General features: G+C 54.1%; 1 protein-coding gene across 6 annotated transcripts in view; it reads left to right on the forward strand.

Annotated features, from left to right (window-relative positions):
- The window catches only part of COL27A1 (collagen type XXVII alpha 1 chain), a 152,775-nt gene that overhangs the window by 91,938 nt on the left and 48,378 nt on the right, over positions 1-12,459 (forward strand). For 5 of the 6 annotated variants that reach the window (XM_044940501.2, XM_025282317.3, XM_044940502.2 and 2 more), the window contains 4 exons: positions 3,091-3,144; positions 3,779-3,832; positions 4,068-4,121; positions 8,190-8,243. In XM_044940501.2, coding sequence (XP_044796436.1) covers positions 3,091-3,144; positions 3,779-3,832; positions 4,068-4,121; positions 8,190-8,243 — 216 coding nt within the window. The remainder of the gene's footprint in view (positions 1-3,090; positions 3,145-3,778; positions 3,833-4,067; positions 4,122-8,189; positions 8,244-12,459) is intronic. The other variant, XM_044940503.2, reaches the window with a different exon arrangement.

Here is a 12,459-nt window from a genome sequence, read left to right on the forward strand (position 1 = left end):
CAGGGCTGGAGCTGAGCCTGCTGTTCCCTCAGCCCCTTCCCCGTGTGGGAAGGAGCAGGCCTTTCCCATTCATGGCAGAGTCGAGGATCCCTGGGAAGAGTAGAAGGACCTCCTTATAGTCACAGTATCTGCTACATTTATCAGGCACCTGTTAGGAACCAGGCTGTGTGCCAAACACTTTCCATACCATCCCAGCAGTTCCCTGGCAATCCTATGGCAGTATATACTACTATCCCCATTTTGCAAATGAGGAAACCAAGGCTCTGAGAAGTTAAGTACTTAGACCGTGATCTCCCAGGGAGTGCCATCACTCTCAGAGCCCAGGTTGACACTCAGGCCTGCTGGCTTCCCATGACCTGCCCCGAAGACACTAAAAACCCTTGACCTCCTGAGTCCTTGCAGGGTTTTTTAACAGAGTGCAGCCAGCCTGCTGGGCCCTGTCCTAGGTGCTGGGCGCACAAAGATATTTACAAATCATGGGTCTTACCTTTAAGAAGCTCTGTCCAGGGTGTAGCCAGGCATCTCAACACCTAAGCCTAAGATGTCTAGTCCAGCAGAGCATCCATGACTGTCTGGTTCCTGGTTGCATCCCCCAGCACCCAGCAGAAGGAGGGAGAGCAGGGAGGGAGGGAGAAAAACTCCCATAGTCAACAACAGGCCTTTATCTGTAGGCTGTGTGAGGACAGGCCAGCTTGCTCCCCAACCCAGGGGACTCGGATCCCACCCATGCAGTGTCTGCTGTAGGTGACAATACCGGCCCCTGCCCCATGCCAGCCAAGAGGAGCCAGCTGTGCCCACAGCTGTTGGGGCTGCTGCTCCACCAGACCCGCCAGGTGGAGGCCCTGGGCCTCGGGGGCAGGCTTCCCTGGACCAGCCTCAGCTCCATCAGTGGGACAGGGTGCCAGTATGTTCTGGAACAGTGCTCCCAGTGGGGAGGGGGACCTGTCCTGGGGTGGGGACAGAGAATGGGGCACTTGCTGTATGGCCCTTATTCATTAGGATTTGGTGGCAGGGGGTGCTTCTTATTTGAAGTTTATGACCTGCCTGCCTTTCAGGACCCAACAACTCATAAATTTAAAGTAGCTATGAAATTTCTGTTTCTCTGGGCCAGTCAGGCAGGGGCTTTTTAACAGAGCAGTTTTTATTCCCTTTACTCAGTGTCCTCTAAAGGTCTGACTGCTCCCTTGTGGGGAGTTCAGGCCTCTGTCTTAACCCTGTGGCCTTTTAAAATAAATTAGAATAGGATGGGAGGGAAGTACCATTTATAGAGTGCCTACATGTGCCATGCATTATCACCAATACTCAGAACAACCCCGGGAGGAAGGGTAAACCATTTCTTGTAAGTTCTCTCACTCTGCACATGAGGTTTAGAAGCTCTGCAGTTTCCCCAGGGTCCACAAGCCTAAAGGCTGAATGGTGATGATGTAGATAAAGTGTCAGTTACAGGGCTCGGCCTGTCGTAAATGACAGCTTTTGTTATTAAGATTGCTATCACCTTGAAAGTAGGTGTCCAACTCTTTGCGGCCCCATGGACTGTAGCCCACCAGTCTCCTCTGTCCATGTAATTCTCCAGGCAAGAATACTGGAATGGGTTGCCATTCCCTTCTCCAGGGGATCATCTTGACCCAGGGATCGAACCCATGTTTCCTGCATTGCAGGCGGATTCTTTACTGTCTGAGTCACTAGGGGACCCCCTATCACCTTGAACATGAGCTAAGTAATTTTTAAAGTAGGTTGTTGCAAAAGACAAATACTTGGTCATTTTCTCTGACTTATTAGCTGTGATCTCATACCTTGAACCTCATCCCTCTCATCTCATACTTCAACCCTGAAGGGCCTCTGAACCCAGGGAAACAGGCCCCCTGCCGTATGGTGATGGGGTTAAAGTACCAGGGAGACCTGTGCCCTGCCCATGGCCACGTGCATTGGAGTGACAGGTGCATGGGCTTCGGGGCCACACAGACCAGCGTTGCATTCTAGGCTGCAGTTGCAGGACACACGCAGTCCTGGTCTGAGCTGACACTTTAAGACTGTCTCTGAGCCTCGCAGAGCTGACCCTTGGGAATCCGGTGCCTTTTCTTCCCTCTAGTTGCCTGGCCAGCTTCACTGCCCTAGTGAACAACTTCCGATCTGCTTCTGATCAGGGTTTAAGGTCTCATTTTTTTCTGGATATGGTTTGGGGACAGGGAGCAAATTTTATGGGACCAATTCACTCATCCCTCGGTCTTCCCTAATTCTCCCAGAAACTCTTGGCTGCAAACCTGGGATCTTCGAAAACCACTTTTGCAACCCTTGTAGCACACTAGACCTCCATCTGCTGGAATTTTCCTGAAGAGAGTAGGGTCTGGACTGACAATTGTCTGACTCCCTCCTCTAACTAAGCCCTTCATCCTTGCTGAGTGTGAGTGAGTTGCCTGCTCAGGGCAGCGAGCGAAGCCTACAGCCTCCTAGAAGAGCCTTGGAACACAGGGGCCAGTTATCACCCAGTGAAGTTAAAAAGAGCAACAGGAACTACAGTGTGTGTGTGCCCTTTCAGAAATGAGAGGAAGCCTTTCACAAGACAGTAAAAGGGCTTCCACTTCCCAGATTTCAATCAGGTCTTTTGGCAGAGGCTGTTAGGGTGTTTCTATTCCAGCCAGCAGGTTTGTTTCTCTCTTTGAAACAACCCCAGAACCCCGAAAGATGGGGACAGATTTCTCGAGCACCGCTCTTCCCAGCACCACTTAAGGACCTTGCCCCTGCTTCCCCGCCGACTCCCCCATCCCATCCCCTCCCCAAACGTGGCTGCCTCCCAGCTTCTGGCGAGGAAAGAATGTGTGGTGCTCCCAGGGATGCTGGCAGCGGCCCCACTGCTTGGCTCCGAAATCAGAACCATCTGGTGGAGTGAAGGAAGTCAGGACGGTGCCCAGAGAGACAGCTCTCTCCTTGGTGGCAGCCCCACGCCAGCTGGATCACCGGGCGTGGGGCGGGAGACATGGGGAGACGGCCCCAGTGCAAGAGAGATTTGGGCCAGTTGTCTTTGAAACTCAGCGCATCCCTGAATTCACGTTGCTTCCTTCTTTCTCTTGCTTTTGTACATGTTTCTTCCAGGGACTTCTGGGATTCATTGGTCTGGTCGGAGAGCCAGGAATCATGGGAGAAAAGGTAAGTCACGTTGGAGGGAATATCTAAGCAATAGAGTTTGTGTTTTGAAATGTTAAAAAGGTGAAGGGGCCAGTAGCCCTGGGGATTTCAGACCTCTCTCCCTGGCCTTTCCTCCTTTTCCTGGCCTTCCAGACCCTCAAAGAACCATTGTCACTTGTCGCAGCACTTCCTGGGGCTTCTACCCTGCCCTCTGGCCAGTACCCCCAAGTGCAGCCAGATGTCTGTGAGAGTTATCCCTGTGGTCTGGGCTGCTCACGGCTGTAAACTGACACTGCACGGGGGCAGGTAACAGAGGGAGGCAGAGATTTACCTTTTAAAAAAGCATCCCAGTGCTTTAAGTTGCCTTATGAATGCCAGCAGGTGTGTTTTACAGACCAGATAACCAAGGCTCCAGTGGGGGAGGTGACTTGCTCAAGGTCACCCAGATGGGAAGTGACAGAGCTGGGATTTGAACGACATTAAGTGCCCATGGCCACACTTTGCTGGGCGTCTTCGCTTCTGATGACTCTGGGTGATGTGGCCACAGATCTTGGACAAGGCTTAGTCCCTCTCTAGTCCCCGGAGGGCGCTCTGCACCTGTCCCCACAGAGCCGCCCACTGCCGTGACCTCCCTGAATTGCTGTCTCCATCACAGGGTGACCGGGGCATGATGGGACCCCCAGGCGCGCCCGGACCCAAGGGGTCGATGGTAAGGAGCAGCCTGCGTCCCCTTGCCCTCTCCTGCCCCAGCCGTGGTGACTGCTCTGCTGTCGTCTGCCTGCCTCTGGGAACCCCAGGCCTTCACAATGACCAGCTCCTTCCTCCCGGGGCCTGGCTGCTGCCCGCATAGCCCTGGGCTGGGTCTGAGCTGGCCAAGGCAGGACTGCAGGTGGAAGAGGAAGCTTCCAGAACTGATTCCTCCTTGTTCATCTCTTTCTTGGTAGGGCCATCCTGGAATCCCAGGTGTGGTGGGAAACCCGGGAGAGCCTGGACCTCCGGTAAGCAAAGCCTTCGCGTTTGCTGAGCTCAGACTTCACTGTTGCGTCACGGTGGAGTCTAGGTCTCAATGCCAGGCAGACCTGGGTCAAATCCCAGCTTCCTGCTATATTGCCAGAGCAGATCGTTGAACTTTTGTGTGCCTGAACTGTGCTTATCTGAAAAAATAGATAAAATAGTCTTGGTCATGATAGTGCGAGCACGTAGGTGAAATGAAACCAGGCAGCTAATGTTCATTACGTAGGGACAGTCATTGCGAGGGAGTATCATGGGCGTTAGCACTGCTGTTGCTCTCTTCATTCACTCGGCAAGTACCGTGTCACATGTCCATTCCAGGAAGTGCCATCAACAGGGCAGAAAGCTGTCCTTCCCCTTTGGGAGCTCGTCTTCTGGCGTGGGGAAAGAGAAGGCGGTAGATAAGTGACCACTGCTTTGGAGAAAGCAGGGGAGAAGATGGGAAATGCTGGGACAAATGGGCGGAGGGTCCAAGGATGCAGGGGTTCTGGGCTTCTCATGATGACTGAAGTATCAGGGATGTTCTTGAGGATCCCAAGGCAGGGAGGGGTGGGAGAGGCAGTGCTGGGTGCTGAGGAGGAATACAGAGTGCTAGCCCAGGGCAGGAAGCCTGGATACTAAGCATCATCCAGAGATCGAGGTTCCAGGCAGCAGGTGGCCCTGCCAGTCCGCTATAGCTTCTTTTTTTTTTTAATTTGGCCCTGCCAAGTCTTAGTTGTAGCCTGTGGGATCTTTAGTTGCAGCGTGCACACTCTTGGTTGCGGCATGTGGAATCTAGCTTCCCGACCAGGGATTGAACCCAGGCCCCTGCACTGGCAGCCACCGGACCACCAGAAAAGTCTCCACAATCCTTTTGATGAGGCGGAAAGCTCACAGTGCAGAGCTGGGATCAAAAGCCAGCCCTCTGGGCTCTTGATGGCATGGTTTCCACCTGTTTGTGAGAAGGAGGGAAAAAGTTACCTCTGGCCTGGGGCTGGAGAGACTGGTTGGCAGACTGAGGCATTCATCTGAGGGTCCTAGCCCATCCAGCCCAAAGGCTGCTGGCCCACCTTCCTTCCCAGTGCTCAGAGGACCCGAGGACCAGGCTCCAGCAGATGCTCCTGGAGATGGTGTGCTTGGAGTTCGGGAGTGTGGGAGGTGCTCAGGGCAGGGCCAAAGTCAGAGAACAGGATGCTGGGGCTCTATCATCAAATCCCAGCTGTGTCCCTGGGTCTGGACCTCCCTGAGCCTCAGTCTGCCCATCTGTCCAACGGGAGCAGCAAAGTCTGAAAAGAATTGATGGGGCAAAAAGGAAGGCCAGAAGGAGATGAGAAAACAGCAGGGCCTTCAGGCCAATGCATAGAAAGAAGCAGCAGGCCTCCTCTGCATTCCCTGCCTCCATGGCTCTCTGGTCCCTCCCCCATCCCATTTCTTCAGTGCTTCCATCTGTTCAATGGGTTGGCTCTGACTTAGTGAGGTCAGACAGTGAGTTGCTGCCTTCAGATCCCAAGGTTGCCACTGACCTTCCTCTGTTACAGTGTGGGGCTGGACACTTGGGTCTCTTTGGACAGCCAGCTGTCCCCAGTGCCGCTGGGGAACCATGATGGCATGGAGGTCCAGAAAGCTTTAGAATTAGACACTTTGAGTCAAATCCTGGCTCCCTCTTTGTTAGCTGTGTGATTGTTGGCAACATTTATAGCATCTCTGAGCCTCAGTTTCCCCACCTTTGAGTCGGCATAATACCACATTCATTATGAGACTGTTGTGAGACATAAATGATGCCACACATGGTGTAATGTTTAGCAAACTACCTGAATATAGCAAGTGCTTAATGAATGGGAACAATAGTAAGTGAAATGGCTCAGTTGTGTCCGACTCTTTGCAACCCCATGGACTGTAGCCTACCACGCTTCTCCGTCCATGGGATTTTCCAGGCAAGACTACTGGAGTGGGTTGCCATTTCCTTCTCCAAGGGATCTTCCCGACCCAGGGTTCGAACCGGGGTCTCCCGCATTGTAGGCAGACGCTTTATCGTCTGAGCCACCAGGGAAGTCAGGTACAATAGTAAGTACTACCCCTATTTGTTAGATATGATAATTTCTACTATTATCAGTAAGACTATGAAACTGACATTTCTGATAATACTGTTCATAGCTGATTGGCACTTTTCACTTTTCCAAGCTCTGTAACATCCATGTTCTCTTACAGTTCACTGAGGTCAGCCAGGGTTACTGCCTCCATTATTTGGAGGGGGACCAGTCAGGCCCTGGGTCCCTCAGTTTCTGACCTCTTCCCTCTTAGAGAGAGCTGACAGCGACCCTTTACTGAGGACCTCCAAGTCATTTCATCTTCCTAGCAACTATAGGAGGCAAAAACTCTCTTATACCCATTTTATAGATGATGAAACTGAGGCCCAGAGAGCGTAAGCCACTTGCAAAAGGTCACAAAATTAGTAAGTGGCAGAGTCGGGATTTGAACCTAGTTCTCTGGTGGAACAGTCTGCTCTTTGAAGCACCCTACTGCCTCTGAGTTAAGACTTGGCTCCTGAAATTTCCCAGTGACGCAATTGCATGCCTTCTGCAGTCTGCGATCCCTCCATAAAATGGTCCGTGGTTCTCACCCAGTCTTCATGTTCTTCATCATCCGGAAGTCCAGTCTCTCATTTTATGGGGCCAAGCCTGGGTCCACACCCTGCTTGCTCTGCTGACAAGGGGTCTGGTTGGCATCCAGCCCTCACCTTGGCTCTTTAGCAGTTGGAGGGTCTGCACCCCTCAAGGCCTGGGAAAGAGAGCAGAAAGAAGAGTTTTTCCTGAGGCCCCAAACTGAGCTGGGCCTCTCCCTGGTATTCAGTGTGGGGGATGAGGCCACCTCTTCTTGGAAAGGGAGCACGCCCAGTCTGAGAATCGCCGCTTGAGCTGGGAGGCTCTTGCAGCTGTTGGAGGGGTCCTTGGCCTGCATGGGGTGAAGAGGCAGCCTGACTGCCTGACATGTGTAGCTGGGCCTGGAACCTCGGAGGCGCTGGGGGCAGGGAGGAACCAGGCAGCGAGGTGGCCTGCTTCCTCTCTTCACCTTCCATCCCTCCCTTTCTATCCTGTCTTCTCCAATCCTTCCCAAAATCCTTGTCATCGGCCTGTTCTGGGCCAGGTGCTGGGAATTCCAGGAACAAGGCCAGCTCTGTGTTTTCTTTTCCTCCCTCCCTGTCTCTTCTTGTCATCCCTTCATCAAGCCGAGATAACCCGGGCCTCCTCCCTGGGCCAGACCCTGCTCCTTCCTTTATGCTTCCCCCACCCTCCTCTCCTCTGCTCAGCCTCTCCCCTCCTCCCCTCCCCGCTCCATGCCTGCTTCCTATTCACCCTCCCTCCCCGCAGGGCCCTGGTCTGGCTCTGCCCCCTCTTTCCCCTTGCCCTCTGGCTCTCTCTGCCCTCTTCAGAGCCTTCTGGATGCTTTCAGGTCGTATTTGAGGTCAGGGTAGGAAACAGGACTTGGGACCCCCGTATTCTTCTGACTGATGGAGGGAGAAAGAGTGAAGTGGGCGTTGGAGGAGGCTTTGGTCAGGAATGTCTTCCTAGCTTCTGGTTGTTGATTTTGAGATAAAGAAGGAAGTGGCTCATCCATCCAGGATGCCTTCTCCCAGCTACTGGATTCCCAGGCACTGACTCCTGCTCAAGGTGCAGCTCCTTGACTGATTCTCTGGGGGGTGGGGGCGGGGCACGACAGACCTTCCTTCCCACTGGGCTAAGTGCTTAGTGCTTCTTTCTGGAGTTGCTGGGCTCAGGAGGGGCCGCCCCCGAGCAGTGCTGGTCTGAGGTTGCAAGCCTGGCCTTCCGTGTTATCCCCCTGTGTCAGTCGCTGAGTTGTGTCCAACTCGTTGTGACCCCATGGACTGTAGCCCGCCAGGCTCCTCTGTCCATGGGATTCCCTAGGCAAGAATACTAGAGTAGGTTGCCATTCCCTTCTCCAGGGGAATCTTCCCGACCCAGGGATTGAACCCAAGTCTCCTGCACTGCAGGCAGATTCTTCCGTGTTATACTTGCTTCCGAAAAGGGGGCTTCTCCAGACTCTTTCTTCTCCCACAGGGTCCTCCAGGATCTCGAGGCCCACCGGGCATGAGGGGAGCAAAGGGACGCCGGGTAAGTGGGGCCCAGCCCCCTGGGGCAGATGCTGGCAGGGGCCACCTGCTTGGAGAGACCCCTCCTGATCCTTCCCTCCCCACCCCAGACCTGAGATCTATGACTTTCAGAGCACCAGCCAGGGTTCCGGGCTCCTGCTGGGTGTGACTCTCAGTGTGGAAACCCCACTCATCTTTCGCAGCCCAGTTCTGAGTACCAGGCCTTGCCATCCAGGAGGCACGGGGGCGCTCTGTGGCACCAATGCCACACAGAGTGTTTGTTCATGCATTCATTTGCCTCCAATTAGGCACCTCCTAGGGGCCAGCCATTGTTAGAGGTTCTGTAGATATCATGAGAATAGCACCCACAGGACCCCTGCGTGGCTTTGTGGCTCCATCAAGGCCAAACAGACAGTACAGGGTCATGAACACATTGATGGCAGCCTGGGAGCCTGGAGGAGGCATCTCACCTGGCCAGGGTACCCGGGAACGTGTCAAGCAGAGGCAGATGCTTAAACAGATGCCAAGTTCCAGACAGAGAGGAAGCCCTAGGGTGAGCTGCAGTGGCATGTTTAGGAATCCCCATTCAATAGAGGAGCCAGGGAGAGGAGTGAAACCAAGAATTAGAAGGTATCAAACCAAGTGGGCCTCAGACACCACAGCTAGACCTGTGGGCAATGCTTCAAGGGTAGTGGGGAGCCACAGGAGGTTTTACACAGGGCTGGCCTGAACATGGTAGCCAGAGGTGATCACTAATACTTACTCTGTGCTGAACACTATCTATCACATGCCTTGACTCAGTTAATCATCAACACGACCCTATAATTAAGAATAGGTGCTAGTCTTAATTCTCATCGTACAGAAAAGGAAAGTAAGGCTCAGAGAGGTTGAGTGACTTGCCTTAGGTTGCACAGCTAGAAAGTGGCAGGACTGTGTTTTGAACCCAGGGATTCTGACTCTTCTGGAGGCAGGGAGGGCTGATGGGGTGGTTTCCTGCCCCCAGTGGATGTTCAGGTGCCAGGACAGCAGCTCTGTGAAAAGGAAACAGGATGGCACGGGTGGAGCAGGCGGCCTGGCCTGTATTCAGGCTTATTCAGGGCATCTGAGACGGCTCTTCTCTTCCCGGCTGAATTTCAAGTAGTTGAACAATTTCCCCTGAACCAGATGGTCTGAGCAGTCGGCCTGTGAGAGGTGAGATTTAGAGGCATTCCTTGGACCCGGCAGGGCCTCTCCTTGTGCCATGTCCTGGTCTCTGCCAGTGGCTGAGGCCCGTTGGCAGCCGGGTTCCACCTTGGCCCTCTGTACATCCTCTCCTGCCCCAGGATGCCAGGTTAGCAGGAGGGGGAGCTGCCCTGCCCCCCACAACCTGCCGGATGCACAGGCTCAGGCCCCCGTCAAGTCACAGAGCTTCCCGCAGCCGTCTGACCATCTTTCCCAGTGGTGGCTTGAAGAAGGTATCTCCTCCTTGAGAATACCCAGGTTCCCAATCACAGAATCTCCAGGGCTGGAAGGGGAACTTCAGGAACACAAGCCCCCTCCCCTGGCTGGGTTTGGTGGAAATGCAAAACCTGTCGGACCCTGTGCCCTGGGTCCCCTGCCTGACAGGCCACGTTTGGCCACTTCGTAGATGACGTGGTCCCTGAGGGCGGGCGGGGACTGGAGAGGTGCCCGCTGAGCCAGTTAAAGAGCTCAAATCTGGGCCAGCTCCCTGTGTAGCTCCTGGCCTCCCCTGTGACCCTGGAAAGCCCTTGTGCCCTCTGGGCCTCAGTTTCCCCAAATACGCTCTGGGAAATGAGCTTCGATGCCTGCAAGGCCCTGCCTGTTCTCTGCCCGCGTGCAGGATGGGCCCCGCTACCCACCACCTGTCTCCCCCACCCCCTGACTCCCCTACCCCCCTGCCTGGGGAAGAATGAGCACAGAGGTCAAGTCCAGGGCCAGGATGGGGCCTCAGATCCTCAGCTCTTCTTGGTAGAGCTGCTGATCAGGGTCTGGGTCCATGGGTCACGTAGGGGCACATCTCAGGCTTTCCAGTGACCAGCTCAGGGACCTCACGCCAGCCTCTTCCCCCACCCCCCATTTATTTGGCTGCACTGGGTCTTAGTGTAGCATTCTGTGCCAGATGCAGATCTCTTTTTGAGGCATGCATTGTCTTTAGCTGTGGCACGTAGGATCTAGTTCCCCAACCAGGGATCAAACCTGGGCCCCCTGCATTGGGACCTCGGGGTCTTTCCCCACCAGGGAAGTCCCTCACACCAGTTTCTCTGTAAGGCTCAGTGCCTGACATTAGGTGGAAGTTGTAAGGAGCCAGAATTTGAACTCAACAGCCAAATGCCCAATTTTTTCCCACTACTAACCGGTCACTGTTTATCAGTGTGGGAATGAACCCCCTGTCTCAGGGAGTATCAGGTGAGAGCCTGGGGCAGGATATTGCAGAAGACAATGTCTAAAAGTCCTCTTACTTGGGAGACTCTGCTATCTCTCTCCAAAACCACTTTGACAGAGTTATGAGGATTCTGCGACCCAAGAGCCTGCACTGAGCTCTGCTCGTGTGAGTGGGGCTGAGAGCTCAGCAGATCTGGCTTTGAATCCCAGCTCCTCCTCCCCTCTGACCTTGGGCAGCTGACTTACCCTCCCTGAAGCCCCAGCTTTTCCTCTATAAAAGGGGTCAGCAGCAGAACCGACCTCTTTGGATGGCCGTGGGGATACACTTCCTCTGCCAGCACCGCCCATGGTAAGCACCTGGAAGGGCAGCGGTGCGTAGCGAGTGCTGGGCACATGTTCACTCCCTTTTCATCCCTTATTCACAAGAACTGTGATTGGCCAGATTTTCTGTCCCCTGGGGCTCCTACCCGCCAAGCTAGAAGCCCAGCCTGGTTGGGAGGCAGCCCCAGCTGTGACTGCAAACCTGTTCCTGGGGAGTGGCTACACAGGAAGCGATTTGTGGCTCTGAAACCCGGACCTGCCTCCCTTGTTCAGTGTTGCCCTGGGGAAGGAAGGGGCAGGTTTGGGGCACCCGCAGGACATAGAATAAGCTGCAGAGAGGCCCAGAGCAGGGTTAGGCTCACCTCTCCCTGCACAGGAAAACTGGGGAGGCGGGTGGCTGGGGCCTCTCTACTTTTTCCTCTCCCCAGACAAGAAAGCTTGGTCCTATTTCCCCCAGCCAACCCCAGGTGTTCCCAGAAGATAGCAGTGCCTCCCAGGTAAGAGGAATTTTAGATATTGTCTCCTGGGACACTGTGCCTTGGCCCTGACTTGCATAACCCCCTGTGATGGGGAACTCACTCCCTCACTGATAAATAGAGACAGGTAGTGGTGGAAAAAAATGGGCATCTAGCTGACTTAGAGTCACAGGCTGGTTCCTCCGCCTACTATCAGGGCCGCCACAGGCTATTTCCTTATATGTCAAATGAGGGAAATAGCTTTCACTATGATTGCTGCTGCTGTTGATGCTATTCTTATTGTTATAGATCTCATAGCTTTCTTGCAGAAAGACTTTGATTCCCTGAGTAAAGAGGGTGCTGTGTGATTCAGGCCAAGCCATCAATACCTCTGGGCCTCCGCTCTGTTCCTAGAGCTGTCCCTTTCCAGGAAGGTTTATGCTCAGGTAGAAACAGAGGTCGGGGCTCAGCAGCCATCTCTGAAGGACACAGAGGCCTGCCATCAGCTCAGCCTCTGTCCCAAGTCTCAGGACCTGGGGTGCCCTGCATCTCCATCTATCTCCATCTCTACTAAGTCCTGTATGAATCAGGGGCTTTAAGTCCAACAGGTGGTCTGACAATATCCACCTGAGATTGAGGCCCAGAGAAAGGAAGGGGCTTCCCTGGGGTCACACAGCAAGCCAGCAGCAACACCAGGACTCGCACCCACACCCTCTAATCAAACCTCGTCTTGAACCCATGAACATTCTCAGCCTGATATAAGCTGCCTATACTAAGCAGGGCCCTGAATCCAGATTGCCCAGGCCAGCCGTTGCTTTGCGCCCCTGCCCCTCGGGAGCCTGCAGCCCCCTTTGGCAAAATCAGATCTTCCGAGAACTTAACTACATGCCAGGTGCCGAGCTGCCCATGTGCATTACTTCCTGCCTTGAGGGAGCGATTTCTTATTCCCATTTCAGAGATGGTATAACTGAGGCTCAGTCAGGAGCTGTCACTTTCCCCTGGACACAGCATTTCCTAAGCAGCACTGTGCCTGGTGCCGGACCCCTGGTAGTTCTGGGCGGAGGCCTGAGACACCAGGAA

Source organism: Bubalus bubalis, chromosome 3 (assembly GCF_019923935.1).
Source record: "Bubalus bubalis isolate 160015118507 breed Murrah chromosome 3, NDDB_SH_1, whole genome shotgun sequence".
Lineage (NCBI taxonomy): Eukaryota > Metazoa > Chordata > Mammalia > Artiodactyla > Bovidae > Bubalus > Bubalus bubalis.